This window comes from Hypomesus nipponensis, chromosome 18 (assembly GCF_054491055.1).
Source record: "Hypomesus nipponensis isolate SF chromosome 18, ASM5449105v1, whole genome shotgun sequence".
NCBI classification, from domain to species: domain Eukaryota; kingdom Metazoa; phylum Chordata; class Actinopteri; order Osmeriformes; family Osmeridae; genus Hypomesus; species Hypomesus nipponensis.
This window is the reverse complement of record NC_140378.1, coordinates 13212498-13229270: the sequence shown is the minus strand read 5'-3', so window position 1 is coordinate 13229270 and position 16773 is coordinate 13212498. Positions and strand designations below refer to the sequence as shown.

General features: G+C 42.5%; 1 protein-coding gene across 2 annotated transcripts; it reads left to right on the top strand.

The window, feature by feature from the left end:
* Positions 1-3952: 3952 nt before the first annotated feature.
* Positions 3953-16287, top strand: phc2a (polyhomeotic homolog 2a (Drosophila)). Of its 2 annotated transcripts, XM_084681271.1 has the most exons (14): positions 3953-4166; positions 6280-6435; positions 7423-7500; positions 7631-7792; positions 8264-8350; positions 8467-8773; positions 10922-11361; positions 11475-11628; positions 13308-13519; positions 13953-14049; positions 14202-14319; positions 14482-14608; positions 14857-15133; positions 15234-16287. In XM_084681271.1, exons 1-14 carry the CDS (start codon positions 4008-4010, stop codon positions 15386-15388), a joined length of 2529 nt encoding a protein of 842 aa, XP_084537397.1. In that variant the 5' UTR covers positions 3953-4007; the 3' UTR covers positions 15389-16287. The 2 variants fall into 2 exon arrangements, with proteins under 2 accessions (XP_084537397.1, XP_084537398.1); XM_084681272.1 differs by lacking the exons at positions 3953-4166; positions 6280-6435; positions 7423-7500; ... (3 more) ...; positions 10922-11361; positions 11475-11628 and adding an exon at positions 12500-12620.
* Positions 16288-16773: the final 486 nt, after the last annotated feature.

Genomic DNA, 16773 nt, shown 5'->3' with positions numbered 1-16773 from the left:
CCAACCACTGGAGGGAGAGGCATTGTACTGGACAATTCAACTGTTGGAGACAAGTCTAAAACCTTCGTTCCCTCTCAATTTCACCAATGGCTTATTTGTTCAGGTGCCAGACTATTGTTGACGCCTTTTCTTAGACTTAAAAACGCTCAAAACATGACCTTCTAGTGTGTTCTTGAATTTTAAATTTACTGTGTAGCATTTTCATGATAAAGCAAGTTTGTGATTTTAAACCATGTTTAATGTTACATCCTTGAATAGAGAATTGAATTATTCCTATGATTCTACTGTGATAAACAGGTAATAGGCTATAGAAGAGATTTATGATCATGTTAACCTGATTTAACAATATTGCTCATTTTATTTCCTTGTAGCCTGCACATAAGCATGCTAATAGTAAGATCTACTGATTCAGTTTCATGATAAACACATAGTTCTAATAATAAAATCACATGCCAAAATTGGTTTCACTCATCTTATATGATCTTTCTGTCCTTAATTTACAATTGAAGGGTACTATTTTAGACCCCCCCCCCCCTAAATACACACACACACACACACACACACACACACAAATTCAAAAGGAAACAAACACAAACAAATCCCTAGTTGTCTTTATGATACTGAAAGTGCAACTCAGTGAAATAATATAGTATAACGCATGATGATGTATAGTGTACCATTTATCAGGGGGGTTTCTTGTCAGATTAGAGCCAAAATATCTAATACTATCAGGTTTTCCTCCTTAACAGTAGTCAGAAAACAAAGTGCATCCTCAATACTGTCCCTTCTCTGCATGATTCCCCAAACAAGAAAGCCCAGGACAACAGAAGTTGTATATCACTCGGCCTCCCCTCACACAAAGAGTCATCCCTTGCAGACAAAGCAGGCAGGTTTATGGCACATCTTAAGGAAATAAGGGCAACAAATCTCCAAGTCTGTCAGGGAGAGCAGAAATTACCCCTACAACACACCCATTGAGGATTTCAAAGTAAGGGGATATGAACTGCCTTCAGCAATTCAGTTACTCCTCTACTAGTTTTCTTCAGATGCGCCTGACATTTTTTACAGGAAACAGAAGAAAAATGTTACCTTTCTTAAGAATTCCATCTCTCATTACCTGAAATACTGTAGTGGCAAAGGAGTCATAAGGTAAAAATTCTTCAAACCACAAGTATTGTACAGTGCACTGGCTCTCTGAGTCTCTGTATTATTAGGCCTCCCCAGGAAAGACCTTTAATAAATTCACTCAAAACATTGATGGGGGCTAATGGTGTATGGGTAAGCAATGTAAGACATAAGCTGATGTGTAAGCTACCCCAACCTACACTTACTCTCTTTTTCCCTCTTACACTCTCCCTCCACTCTCTCTGTCCCTGTCCACACTCACCACCAGGTGTTCTTCTCCATATCTTTCCCTCTCTCTCCCCAACTCTCTCTCTTTCATTCCCCTCTTTTTCTCACATTCTAGCAAACACATGGTTTAGTTTGTCAATTCGTTTAGTTTAATTAGCAAATCCGTGAAGTAACCTTATCCCTGAAGTTGCAGGTTGAGAGTCTAAGCTTTCAGGTGTGACAGAAACATGTGACACTGTCAACAACCTGTGAAGGACTTGAAGATACAACTGAACATTCAGGCATAATGACAAAGTGCATTTTGTGTTGCTTAGTTACAGCCATATTATAAGATAAAGAACATGATGAAGCAAAATGAAGATTAAGTAAATCATACATTTATTTTTGTCACATTGACATGATATTATACCATCTCCCTTCACTGGAAGGGAGGTTGAGACTTGCTGTTAGATGATTCGGTAACCTGTCCTGTCCAGACAGGCCTATGTTTGGTGTCATATCTAACTTCTTGCAGCTAAATCCCCAGATGCTATGTGACATAGCATAACATTTGAGCTTAAAGAAAACTTGACAGGTTAATACTAACTTTACCACAGTCCCTTGTGGGGTTTTCAATTGCATAGAGCAGTGCAATTTGTTTTATCTTGGTTATGTTTTTATTGTCAGGCAACGTTTGAATATCAAGAGAGAAAAGGAATGGGTCTGTTAAACACGTATGAGAGATTAGGAAATGAGACGAAAATAGGAAGAGACAGTATTTTCTGGGGGTATTACTTGAGTGCAGTGTCCTTATAACATCTCTACCCTATTGGTCAGTTAATTCCTTTTTGCATTGCATGTTAGTGTGTCTGTATGTGTGTGTGTGTGTTGCAAAGCAAGTGCCTGTGCTGACAGGTGAACAGACTTGAGCAGACGCTCTCCCACACTCCCATTTGGCAGCAATGTGTGGGAGAGCCTGATGTTAGTGGAGCTGCTCTGCACACACAACTGTAAGTCCATGAGTCATCCTCCACTTGCCCCAAACTTACCCACCCTCCATTATCCCCTAATTTCTCAAACCTAGACTTCAGATTAAAGGAGGGGAATGGAGGGCATGAGACAGAAAGACTGAGAAAAGAAAAAGAGAACATGGAGTGTGTGCACTAAATTGATTCCAGTAATTTAAAGCAACATTTGTCAAACGTTTCCTCAGTATTATTCATGGACAATTAGTTGATCTGAAGCTTGTCTGCAGTATTTCATGGCAACTGTCCACTACCTTATATGAGTGGGTACAGTGGGTCCCAGTTTTGTTACCTTTCATGGCACAAACAATTATTATGTGTAGCTTCAACATACTATATAACGCATATGTTGAAACTAATTTGTTTTATTATGTGTAGCTATATTTTTATATTTATGAATTTGGTTAACAAATGTAAATACTTTATTGTACTTTTGTCCATTTTAGTTTGATATTTGTTGAACATTAACTTGGATTTTAAAATCTTAACCTAACAATAATCTTAGATGCTGAATATGCCTGTGGTTTTACATGCAGCAAATTATGTTATTTGACTCTAACAATACGCTTTACTAACAAATGAATGCTTAGTTATTTGAGATCCCAGCGAATCGAGAGAAGCAAGAAGATTGAGTTCAAAGAGTTTGTTAATGATGATGGGACACATAATTCTTACCCCTCTTGGGCATTTAAGTTCAAACTGTTAAGTGAAGAGAGGAGGTTTGAAGGAAGGTTAGAGGATGTCTCAAATGTGTTACACCACTGCCTGGGTAGCATTAATTCATTTTTTTAAACTACTTTAACTGTTGATATCTCTTGATATAGAGTAGAGTTACTATCTACATTGAGTCAAATATAAACACACCATCTGTTTGTGTAAATTAGTGTCATTGTAGAAGTTGTCATTAGTTAGTCCTGCTTTTTATAGTCATCATGAGAGAGCAATGTGGTTTTAGGCCAGCGATTCATGTTCCTCCAGTTTCTCTGAGTGACTTGTTAATGAGCAATTTGTCTGAAACTTGAGTCCTTGGCCTCTCACCTCTCGGAGTGGTCTGTGATATTGGGGCTGAGGGGTCACGAGCCAGGAGGGAGAGAGCTATAATGTTAACAACACCCTGACTGTGTTTTATGAGACAGGCAAAACATTTTAAAGGTGCTACAGAAATGCACAAGTTGTACAAGTGTGTTTCTGTTTTAGCCAGTGTGATGGTTTCTCCTGGAAGCAGTGCTGGATTCAGAATCAGTGGGGTTTCCACGCTAATGAAGTCATGCACAGTCATAAACTATTTATCTTCAGTTTAGAGAGCAATTGGAATAAAAAACATATTTCAATAATCATTCTTTAGGGCACTGAACATTTACAACTTCAAATTACTGCTACACACCTGTTAGAACATTTAATTAGTTTCATCAGACCTGAATGACTCTTAGGTGACCTTAGAATTGGGATCCAAAATAAGTTTGGTTTGTTCTACACGTGCTTCACATACAAATGAATAACCATTATTTAAAATTGAAAACACACAAAATGTACCAGGATAAATATTTTAAAAATCTGTCTCTTTCTACCTTTCACTTGTTTCTTTCAGGTATTGAAAGTGTCAGACAGAGCAGTCACAGTGGATCGTGGAAAGTGGAGGTGGAGGGCACCATGCAGAATGAGCAGGGCCCATCAGCCTCTAGTGCTGGCATTACAACACCCAGTATCACCAGTGTGGCAGCCAGTATTGTCACCACTACCAGCACGGGGAGCCCTACTGTGTCCCAAATCTCAGTCTATGGAGGGATTCCTGACAGACAAACTGTCCAGGTACAACATTCCCTTGGCACTTCAATTTCTTTGCCCTGAAAAGACTTAACCCGGCTCTGCCCTCCTACTACTTCCGCTCAATTTGGATTTAGCTTCTGTACTAGGTCTGGGAACTAGGCTCTGAAGTCGGTTTCTAGAAACAATTTTTTTGTAGGCCCAATCAGCAAACAGAGGGAGTGGCTGAGAACGATGACGTTAATGTCGTGCACTAGTTTGCGTAGTTCAGTAATGGCGGTGGAGAAAGATGCGAGCGAAACTATTCCGCGGTTGTGGCAGCAACGCAGCCGAATATCCATAGGTTAAAGCCAGAGCAAGAACATTTCTTGCTGAGTTTTGTAGGTGGCCATGATGTTGTGGCCCTCCTCCCCACGGGGTTCAGGAAAAGTTTGATTTTCCAGCTACGGCAGCTAGCTCCGTTACAGTAGTGGTGAAGGAGTTGGCTAAGGCGTACGCTTGCGATTGGTTATGGCAAACCAGAGTGGCTCTGGGCGGATCCAATAGTTTTAAACTTCAACAGAGGACCCTCCTTCAAGGAAATTAACGTTTGTCAATGGAGAGATCCCAGACCCTCTGTACAAATGACATGTACGAGGGTCTGGTTAGGACCAGGCTAGGTCTGGTTAGGACCAGGCTGAAAGACTGGCCTTTTAAAGGAAACTTTGCTGGTCATTGTTGCCATCTACTGGTCGACATACCACTGTGCAGGTAGATATTACATACACTCAGACATTCACATGGATCTGAAATGAGTTGAAAATTGAAATTAAATTCAACATTTATCTTATATATAATTGATTTTATCTTGCAAGGCTGGCACTCACAGATCATTCAGACAGTCTCTGTTGTCTGTGTTGTAGTTAGCATGTCTTCATTTTGATCTCTATTGCTGACACTATTGACAGTGCCATGGTTCAGCAACAAAGGACCTGTCTGAATGAAGTTATTTTCATAGTTGACAACCTTTCCAAAGAGGGCAACCCATTTAAAAATGGTCACTGAATAAATCTAGGCTGTCATGAGGATGAGGGTGTCTTTAATGTTTAATCCGTTTAATGTTTTATCGTCATCGATAGTCATTCTTATCATGTTGAACGCCAGGAATCCAGGAGGGTGGACACATATGAAAAAACAGGTCACAGGTCAACCCTTAGGCCAAGCACAGATATCTCCATGTTGCCATGCAACCTCACATTGGCTGTCAGTTATTCTGAGATGTGATGATGCTGCTGGTGAGTCCTCCAAGGGGAGGTGGGAGAGCTGGGCTGCTCACAGGAGCAATTGGCTACACAGACACAACATGCATTTAGAGGAGTTCACCAAGTACTAGTGAATCCAGGTTCAAAAAGGTTCTAAGTTCCTTACATTATATAGCTCTTGAAGTTGACAAAAAAAATGACAATAATAATTTTATTGTTCACACTAAAATTGGATAGATAGTATTTTTTTTTTTTTTACTGGATGCATTTTGTTCAGGGCACTCAAGATGATTTTTCTTTCTTAAATATCTTTAGTGTGGTGAGTAGTCAGTCACGTCTATCAAAGTTTGTATTTGTATTATTATTAATCTTATTGAGGCAGTTCATATTGATGCTTTGAGTATGTTTAATTAGTAATAAAGTTTTTATAGCATTATATTTTTACTAACTCGGCTGCGGTAGACATCTGATACGTAAATCACAACATAAATATACTGTGTATATGTATAGAAATCATACACAGATGTTGCAAACGGGCATAACAATTCACACTTGGTTTGGTTTGCAGTCTACCAGTGTTTAAACAGGGGCCCTAGGGCTAGTTCAGTAGTGTGGCGGCAGTGATGGAGTAGGACTGGCCCACTGGGGGTCACTGGGTCCGGGGGGGGGGGGGGGGGGGGGGGTATAGTTGGGAATGTGGCTCGGCTGTCACCACTCTGACTGATGACTGGGGGGTGATGGGGCACTGACCAGACAGTTCTAGAATTCTTTCCATTTTTTCAATCGAGTTTTAATGTTGGATACAAGATAAACATCTTGACACTTGCTCTTGTATAAACCTGCACTGTCTATGTGGTAACCTCATGTCTCTCTCTCTCTCTCTCTCTCTCTCTCTCTCCCTCCCTACTTTGCTGTAGGTGATCCAGCAGGCCCTGCACAGGCAGCCCAGTACTGCAGCTCAGTACCTGCAGCAGATGTACGCAGCCCAGCAGCAACACCTCATGCTGCAAACAGCAGCCCAGCAGCAACACCTGAGCAGTGCTCAGCTCCAGAGTCTAGCAGCAGTGCAGCAGGTCAGCTGATCTACACTGCCCACAACTTACCGGCTACTTTTTGTGGATTGATAAATAAACAAATGCAACTGTTGCAGAAGGATGAGACACCACGCTGCCTCCACGCTTACTAGCTTTTCCCCTTCCTGTTGGAGCTCTTGTGTCCAGGGGGGTTACATGAAGATTTAGAACTTATGGTGCTCTGACTCTCTCAAAGAACTTCCTTTATTCCCTTCCCTTATGCCCACGGTATTTCCTGAACTCTGACAGTGACGAATGACTGTTTACATGGGGTATACTGGGCCTGTACAGCCAAGGGTCTCACAACAACATCCCCCACGTCTTTCCTCATATCCTTGATCAGACAATCAGTGAAGACATCAGCTACACATGTATATGATAGCTTGATGTCTGCTCTATGTGGTTTTTCTTGTCTCTGTCACATTCTTTCTTTACGGAGGGATATTGCATGGCACCACACCCTTTGTAGTGGTTTGTGTGAGACAAGACAGTATTAAAACATCAATCTGAATACAGTGGATACAGTTGCTAAAGTGCACAAACTAACCACATTGACTGACAAAATTCATAGTCCACCCTTGACAACAGCAGTAATTACAACCATTAACACTACACACTTACATTTGTGCTGATGAGCTCATCAATGGACCTCTGACAAGTCTTTTCCCATCATCCAGCTTGAACACAGCACAGCATTCACTGGTCTCCATCTGTCTGGGGCCGGGGTGTAAACATGGCCTGATGTATAACTCGCCCCTCCCATGGGGAACACTCATCTTACACTATGAGGGTCTGTAGGCTAAGACGGATAATAAACCACTTTGGGTCTCCATCATGGGATCATGGATTGCTCTGCAAATAGAGAGACGGTTTGCAAAGCACTGTACTTTACGTAAATTGACCACTATACGTAAATTGATTAGCCTTTAAATACAACAACGATTGGTAAAATAGATACTTTTTTGTTAACATGTTTTTTTCCCCAAGGCAAGCATGATGGCCGGAAGACAGAGCTCCAATGAAAATAGTAACACAACTCAACAGACCGGAATCGCACAGACCACTGTGAGTAATGTGTCCAGGGATACTCACACGAACATAGCATTAACGTTAAGTTAAAAAGAGCATTAAGTTCAAAAAGATTCACAGAAATGGTTCCAGTGATTACTGTGCTGCCTCTGTCAACTCATCACAGATCAACCTGGCCACACCTACAACATCAGCACAGCTAATCAACAGAGCCCAGTGTGTTAGCTCCGCCCCCACATGCATCCCTCGGCAAGCAGTGCTCTTAGGTAATGCCTCCAGCCAGGCCCTAACAGCAAGCCAGGCTCAGATGTATCTGCGGGCTCAGATGGTGAGGAACTGGGTTTCTTTGCATATATTGTACCAGCCTACACACATATACTTTCACATGGAGCCTTTTTGAACATGCAGTTATGGTCTTTGAGAATGTGTGCAAAATCTTATTCGTATTCTGTGAGAGTATGTCATCTACTGTAGAGAATTAGACACAGCATGTTTCTACTGGTTCATTCTGGGAATTAATAACTTGTTATTTCTCCTAAATCCTCCTAAATGTATGAATTATCGTCTTCATGTGGTCTGGATAGTCAGTTATTTAACTGTTAACATATAGGGTAATGTAGATTGGAAGAGAGATTGAAGGTGGAGTGGCAGCTGTGTTTTTATCGCCAAAAGTGTTACAGAGAATTTTGAGATTTTGGAACAGGGACTTTTTCTGTGGTTGTGGTGGTTTTGATAATTTTATAAATTGATATGCACCTTAAATGGTATGCAAAAAAATCCATTGCTATCCATCTTCCAGCTTATTTTCACCCCAAGTGCAGCTGTTACTGCTGTCCAGTCTAAGGCTTCAGCCCAGTTTTCCAACCGACCATCTGCTTGCGCACAGGTGATGTCCACCACATCATCACCACTTCTATGTATCTGGGCGTTGCTTTTTCATTGCACTGCACTGGAAAAGAATCATCCAAAGCTGTTATTTGACAATTTCCTTTCTTTTCTCAGGTCCAGAACCTTGCTATCCACAGCCAGCAGGGGACTCTCACAACCTGCCCCTCCACCCTCACCTCCACCTCCTCCTCCTGTGCTCAACTCCAGGGCCTGTGTCTAAAGCAAACCTCCACAGGGTCTCAGCTCTCCCTACCGGCTGCCCATGCCAGGAGCCCTGCCCAAGGGCCGGGACAAAGGGCGAGTCCCCAGGGTGTCTCCTCAGGCGGAGGGCAGAAAGCAGAGGGTCCACTGGAGCTGACACACCTGGTGAGCGTGAGCCGCAGTTTGACGGCTGTTAGTAGCCACCCCCTCATCAGCCCAGGTAAGACCACAGAAATGTAGACACTCTTCTTCTACATTTCGGATGCACATGCCAAGAGAACTGATTTTGAGTTGTATGCACACCAACCGAGTGCACTCCTTAAGCTTCCCCATTTCCACACACATCAGTACTGACAGGAATTTCAGCACTATCAAAGTAAAGCAGGCTTTACTCCAAATGCAAACCAGCCCCTCATTAGGCAATGTCAGGCCGCTCCAAATACGCCCAGTAATACAGGAAATGGCTCATGGGGAGAATGGCTTCACATCGGACAATATGAACCTTGTGATGGGTCCTAAAGCAAGAAAAAGTAAGGTGTCTTATTCATATATTGGCAAAATTATGTGCAGTTTAAAAAAGAGCAGTTGCAATTAATCACAGTTAACTCACCTGATCTCTTTCTGCAACATGTAGGTCTAAAAGTAACATAAACTATAAAGCAATCATGAGCTCAAGACCACACCATTTCTAATATAACAATCCTCCCATTTCTATATTTACTTACTGATTTAAGTAATATTTAGATTTCAATAGCACATTAAGATCTTCATAGAGTCTTCTACAGTCTTCTATTTCCTGCTGCTTTATAGTTCTTAAGCAAAACCAGACCAGTGTGCAGGGGAAGCTAAAGGTGAGATGTGTGGGGCTGCAGCGAAGGCCCAGGCCGGGCCTCCCTTCTATGAGCTGTTTATAATGAGCTACCAGATGGAGGCTGAGAGGACGGCACATCTTCTATGTCCCCAAGCATGCGCACACAGGAAACCCATCCCCCCATTTTAGGGGTTAAAAATCAATAGGCAGGGACAGAAGCTTCTGTTTTTTATTAACATGCATGTTGCAAGGGATTGGGCTACCGTTTTGTTTTACCGTAAATTTTCCTTTGATCTAGCTGCATGATATTGGGGTTGGAAGGGTCACTTGGGCTCAAATGAATTCTTGCCTGTACATCTGACTCATGTTAACTTGTCTCTAGCGTACTCCTAGCCATCCAGATCCTCATGACAACAGCTGCTGTTGTTCTTCAGTGCAAGCCAGAGATCACACATTGTGGTCAGCCTGCCTTGTCTGGACTTGAAAATCACAACACTGCACTTGAGTATGAGGTTGGCAGATGGGGTGGTAAACTGAATAAGGGTGGTGTGGCACTCTGCACCAACTCCAGCTGAGGCCACAGAAACATGTGCACATGGGAGGTCTGACTCACGTCTCTTGGCACTGATTTTTACCTAAATATCTCAAAAGCAGTGGATGGATGGATGTCAAGTAATATTGTCCTAGTTACATGTTCTTTGTGTGACGTGTTATTTCTAAGTGAAGTAATGTTTCACATTTTGACATTTCCTGGATGTTTCCTAGAATTGGTCAACATAAGAAATAAAAAAGTCATGCACACCCCTTCTACAGTACCCTTTTCTGGCCTCAAGCACAAAAGTTCCCCACTACTTTACCAGAGAACTAACCCTGAACCGATAGCAGAGTGAGTTGTTGAAACACACCATCTACTCTCTCATTGTTTTGAAGCCTACGGTTACATAGAAACTGTAGTTTATCTCATGAGTTGGCCACATCAAAGGAAGCATAATCTAGGGCCGAAGACCATGAGAGGTTCCACATCTGAAATATGACCTCACATTTCTTTGTGGCCATCTCTATCCATTCCTGCATACAAAGTAACTTAGTTTCACATGTGGATGAGCAGAGCTATTTCACAGCCTCCATCCGTTTGGGAGTGCAATGTAAAGAATGAGACCCAGGTGACTGATCTCATTAACCTAAGGCGCACAGTCTGTGCTGCACATTGTGATGGGACTCCAGGGGATGTCAAAGCTATTATGCTACACATTGTTGGCACAGCTTTGCGATTTAGACGGCAAAATGCTAAAATTCTTGTGTGGAATGGAAAACGAAATGAAAAGTATGTAAAAACATATTGAATTTAAACTTGCAGAAGCTCTCAAAAGTTAACATTTGCAAAACTGTGTTTAAGGGACTTCAACACAAGCAGATATCTAATGTAGCATGAGAGAAGCGTTTTACATAAGTTGGGAGTCCAACATGGCTTCCACTCATTCACATATTACATCCAAACTTTTTCTTAAAAGAAGCTTTCTAGCTGTTTAGGATGTTGACATGTTCTGTCTGTTACAGCATATACCCAGATCCAGACTCACCAACTACTTCAACAACATAAGCAACAGCAGTTTGTGATCCAGCAGCAGCAACAGTCTCATCCACCCCAGAGGAGCCAGGCCGCAGTGCTTCACACAGCGTCCCTCCATACCCACACACAGGGCCAGACGGTGCAAGACCTGGCAATCCATCTCCAGGGTCAGACCCATTCCAGACAAGGTCCAGTCCCTGTGCTCCCAAAAATACCTGTCCCCAGCCAGCAGACCACTATCTTCCATGCAACTGTTACCCCTAAGGTGCTAGCCCACAATGGTTCAACCCAGTCCCAGAATGGATCATCTTGCACCCAGAATGACAGCAGACCCATCCCTTCCCAGAGCCAGGCTGGTCAGCCTTGTGCCAAACCTCTGCAGCAGGCTGCAGTCAATCTTCAGATTGAGTCACAATATCCAATCCAGGTTAGAATGCAACTGAAAGAGATGCTTTTGCTATTATCATCTACTATGCTTTGCAGTTTATCATCATACATGGTATATTACATTACTCTTCATATTCTCCTTTTCTGATGTAGGACAGTGCCAATAAAGTGATGTCCAAACTTGAGCTAGCCTTGGACCACAGCTCAACCCCATTTAACCAGCAGCTAACCATGAAATCTAGTCAGGAAGGCACCACTAGAGAACTTGGTCCAGATACCCTGAGCAAACCAACCATTCACACTGAAGGTAGGCATGAGGTTGAGGTGACTGGGTACAGAGTTTGTTGCAAGACAGAGACAGATACAAACTGAAACTCTCCATAATGTGAAACAAAAATGCCTGTTGTGTGCCCAGTAGAAAGTGGCTGACAGAGTGGGCTATTGCTGGCAAGAGAAGGCTTATTGACTGCCTATGACATCACTCCCTCCCTTATTCACAGCCATCTGTAGGTTTCCCTAGACCCTAGTAACAATGGCAGCCTCCACTCCAGCTTTCCCCTCAAGCGGAAGACTAAATCTGTCACACCCTAGTGTCCATTGTACTGCTCCGCCAAAGACAGCTTTCACTGCAATTATGGGAGAGGGTCTGTGGAGAAGAAAGGTGACCATCATGTCTGGATGGTGTCTTGTCTATCTACTGAGTATTCACACATTAATATTAAAACTGTAAGAACCAGAACAAGAACCATTTAGCAAGTCCTGTCGAGCAAATAAAGTAAGAGCTATTCTTTTGTGGTGGTGTCACTTGCTAGACTACCTAGTGTAACCCCCGTAGACCTCCGCCAGGTTCCAAAGTGACCTTGTGCCAAGCTGTGGACCCATCGGAGCATGCATGTTACCCAGATATTAGTTCTTTATTTCTAGTTTATTTTTAAATGAATTGAATGATATGAAAGTCTTTTTCTGCTGCTTCTTGGTGTCAATGTAGTCAGCAGTGAAAGGATAAAAGCCTCCGTCGATGTGTGTCATTGATGGTTGTTGTAGCTCTAGGTTTACGGATTTAGCCAATCAGAGAGAAAGCTTGATTCAGCTACTCACCACCATTGGATACCATTCCTACTCGCGCGGGCCAATGGTGGGGGTCCTTTATTTCCTATTCAGTTCCCGCATACAAAGGCGATTATAGTGTACATGCAAACTGTGGCCTGTGGGAGCTATCGTGCTCGACTAAACAGAAGAAACGCTGGAAAAAGTTTGGATGTGATTTTGTGGGCTACTTCCCATCTACTCATGTAAAGGGTGCGTGGTTTCATGGAATATTTTGAGGTATTTAAGGTTATGGTGTGCTTGTTCTGGGTTACCTTGGCGGAGGGATTATGAAAGAAAGCGTTGTTTGGAGCAGTCGAACAAAGGGGTGTGCTTTTCTTCCCCGTTGACCATTGTCAAGGCGTCTGGTTCAGAGCGGCTAGATTTGTAATTTGAAGAAACGTGTATGCGGATATATTTGCTTTGTGCTTCGGCCAAACTGATAGTATTATAAAAATGTTACAGGCAACTTTTCACGTTGTCGTACTAATAAGAAATAATATACTACCCTGTTTAACCATGCTTAGCCTACCACATCGCGTAATAAACTAGATAGGCGGTTAAAGTTGATTTATTTTTCTATTTGAACAAAACGTGAATGTTTTGTTGGTCTCACATTCAATTTGGTGATAGTTGGTGGTCTAACAATCCACAGGGAGAAGAGTAAACAAACTATAAAAAGTAGCCTACTATTGTTTGATCAAGGCAATGCTCCTGCAGTGTAGACTGTATGCTTTTATTTCCAAAAAACAAATGCACAGCCACAGGTACCCACTTTTGTCCAGCAAGTCTGTGATGGTAATGGGCATTCCGCATTTTACGTCCGTAATGCATGCGTGCACACCTGATAAAAAAAAATATATAGTGGCAATAATAACGCTGTTGCAATTTCACCAGCAGATAAGGGGGGCGTCGAGAGGCTGAATGCGAAACCACCAGGTGCGTGCTCAGCCCCAGTCATGACATCGGGGAATGGGAACAATGCGCCCACGGTGACTGGCAGCACCCCACAGAATGGCGAGAGCAAACCCCCCCAGGCCATAGTCAAGCCTCAGATCCTAACCCACGTTATAGAAGGATTCGTTATCCAGGAAGGAGCCGAGCCTTTCCCTGTGAGTAGGCTACAAAACTTGGTAGAAAACCTATGCACACACACACACTTAGTCGCGCGCACTCATACACATTCGTGATGATAATCATGTCTGATTTTTGTACTTAGCTAAACCTGCTCTAATTGAGTTATATTTCTTTGTGGTTCTTGGATGTATCTGTAGTGAGATTGGTTGTTTTTGGAGTTATTTGAACCATGTGGTCAGGGCCATTGGACTAGGTCCAAGTCACTAGAATACAGTGATATTTTACTTCCCTCTAGTGGACAACAAAAGCACTGGATCCTATATATCTTACTATGAAACATGTTCCATGACACTAGGAGTTGATGATTAGTAACGTGAAGAACAGCACAGTTTGGTCCTGTCTATACCTTGCAGCACTTAAATTTGGAACTTTTCAGTTAAATTCTGCGGTGTCTTTCTGTCCTTCCAGGTGGAACGTCCCTCGTTTCTGATCGAGAACCTGAAGAAGCAGAAGCCGACCCACATCAATACCACAGACTCCGAGATGGAGGACCTGTCTCAGCAAGGTAGGAGCCACTTAAAAGCTAGACCCTCTCAAGACCAAGGTCCATGAAAAATGTCTTAATGACATCATCTTTTAATCTTAAAATATTCTGTCAATACTTTTGGCATGTTCTCTATTTTGCTCAGTGAATCTGTGACTGTTCTGTGTGTGCAGATCTGAAGCAGCAGCAGCAGGAAGAGCCCATGCTGACCTGTGAGCTGTGTGGCAGAGTTGACTTTGCCTACATCTTCAAGAGGTCCAAGAGGTTCTGCTCCACAGTGTGTGCCAAAAGGTAACCGAGTTTCCCTGTGTGAGTTAGCTTAGGAATGTTGATTTACACACAGCTATACTATTGACCAACTCTTAAAAATGGTCTTGTGCCGCACATGCCTATTATGTACAGAAATTCTCATCTGAGAGGATTTTTTTTCCTTCATCTTTTATTCTTTGGTAGGTACAATGTGGGGTGCACAAAGAGAGTGGGCCTTTTTCCCAATCGAAATACTGCAATGGAGAAACTAAAGAAACAGAGGGCTTCCAATGGAAACAACCAGAATACCAGCTTGGAGTCCAAAAAACAGGTGAGTGTGTGTGTGTGTGTGTGAGAGCATATTTTATGTTGGCACCTACATAGATTTAGCTTGCCAGGTTTGTTAGCTACAAGCGTCCTAGTTTGCGGTATATACCTAGTGTGTAACAAAAGAATGGTAGTGATGGTCAGCTACTGCATTGGACAAGTGTTTTTTAAATGTATTTTAGAAACCGAAAGTGACTTGTGTGAATGCTCTATTACACAATAATTAGTTGAGGTCCACCTATTTGTTTTCAGACTACTGCTGCCAAGCAACCAGCTGGTGGCTCTTTGTCGTCTGTCCATGCCGGTCAGGGGGAGTCCGGCCATTTCTCAGACATGTCAAGTTACGACGGTCCTCCTTCTCCACTGTCTGCTGCCAGCTCTGGTACCCTGCGGGTGCAGACGGGCAGAGGGCCTGAGCGCTTAGAAAGTTGTGGGAGACAGCTGCCCCTCCTCTCCCAACACTTCCTGCCCAGTGACCCTGGAAAGTGGAACGTAGAACATGTGTATGAGTTCATCTGCTCTCTGCCAGGTGGGCACTACCAGGTTTTAAAAATTATACTCAAATGCAGTCAATACTGTTACCAAGGTTGTTTTCCTGACTGACCAAGTGCTGTGTATTTTGGTCCTAGGTTGCTTGGAGATTGCTGAAGAGTTCCGTTCTCAGGAAATCGATGGCCAAGCCTTATTGCTGCTGAAAGAGGACCACTTAATGGGGACCATGAACATCAAATTGGGACCAGCGCTCAAGATCTTCGCTCAAATCAGCATTCTCAGAGACTCGTAGCCACCTCCTCTTTAGGCCAGCTCTGTCTTGGCAGAAAGAACATGGTACTGGCCAGAATTCCAAAAACAGACCTCTGACAGCTAAACCCTAAATATGCTGGGCGGTTGTGTAAGACTAGCGCACCACTGGTCCATAGCGCATCATGTGTGGCACAGTGAAGATGAGTCCATAGAATGTCTTTGTTTCAAGTCGATGGACAGCCTCTACTGTTTAAGTAACTTCATTTTATCACTGTGGATGAAAACCGGGTAGCATGAACAAGCTACACCCCAAATGGACACAAAGGTGTGACAAGTCTTTTACAAATAGTTAGGTCAGGTTTTACCAAATGTGAGCTTAAAAAATAAAGGTGGTCACATGTGATTCTCCATTTGCTCACCACAAGGTAGGGCACAGAGTATAGTGCAGCCACTGTCTGCCTTGCAGGCATAGCATTGTACTTTTAACAGCTAAGCTAGCTTTAGCATTGGATTTTGCCAAGTTCGTAAACCTGTACGCCTATTCAAAAACTTGTAATTCCCATCGGACTGCTGACATTTCACCAAGCATTGCTCTTCCAGCTAAGATCTTGATCAGTTTTTAACGTTATATTATACAGTTTGGGGAACTATGAAACACTGAGTATTAATTTCTTTTTTCCAATTGTATGTGTGCCATGTGTGTCACATACAATCACATACTATTATCACATCGGTTGGGCTTTGAAAACCAAGGTCAGAGTTCAAGTGTATGAACTTTGAGTGCGGTGCTTTGTGGCAAGTTTGAGCAGTGCGCCGCACCAATGGTAGCTTCTGCATGGGATCCACTGCTCTCCCCATTCGAAAACAATGGCACAACCAGCGCAGAGCGCTTTCAATCCTGATCATGTGTCACCAGCTTTAGAATAACTCATTATTTGTTTCTTGGGGGACAGTATTTTGGTTCATACACAATATTTGGATGTGTATCGGGATTCTGGATGAAATATTCAGAAAAGAAGCACAAGATGCCTTTGTTCATATTTTGTCTTTGTCGAATGTAACAGACACTCTAGTGGTGCTTGTAGTACAATACATGTAATGTGTGAGGTTAGATTTGATATTAGATCTTGTGTTGTGATGGTTATCTAAACCATGAATGCCTGTTCATTAAACCATATCTACCACCAAAAATACCCCTTCCATGAAATCAAATGTTTCATCCTGTTGATCCATGAAATTTACATTTTGTAAACATTTCTGGAAATTATACGTTGGCATATCCACAGACTGTTGTAATAAAATGATGTACAAAGAAGATTATCAAGGGTCTGTAGAGGATGGTCACTTACTTGGTCAGAACAAGTATGACTGTATTCAATAAAAGTAGGAAATGAATGTTTGCCAGAATGTTATACATTCATCAGT

Bases quoted from the DNA above. Each gene is read 5' to 3' on its own strand.
- phc2a (XM_084681271.1), top strand. From the start codon at position 4,008: ATGCAGAATGAGCAGGGCCCATCAGCCTCTAGTGCTGGCATTACAACA. The intron at 8,351-8,466 runs GTGATGTCCACC...TTCTTTTCTCAG, and splicing joins GACCATCTGCTTGCGCACAG to GTCCAGAACCTTGCTATCCA. The intron at 14,609-14,856 runs GTGAGTGTGTGT...ATTTGTTTTCAG, and splicing joins GCTTGGAGTCCAAAAAACAG to ACTACTGCTGCCAAGCAACC.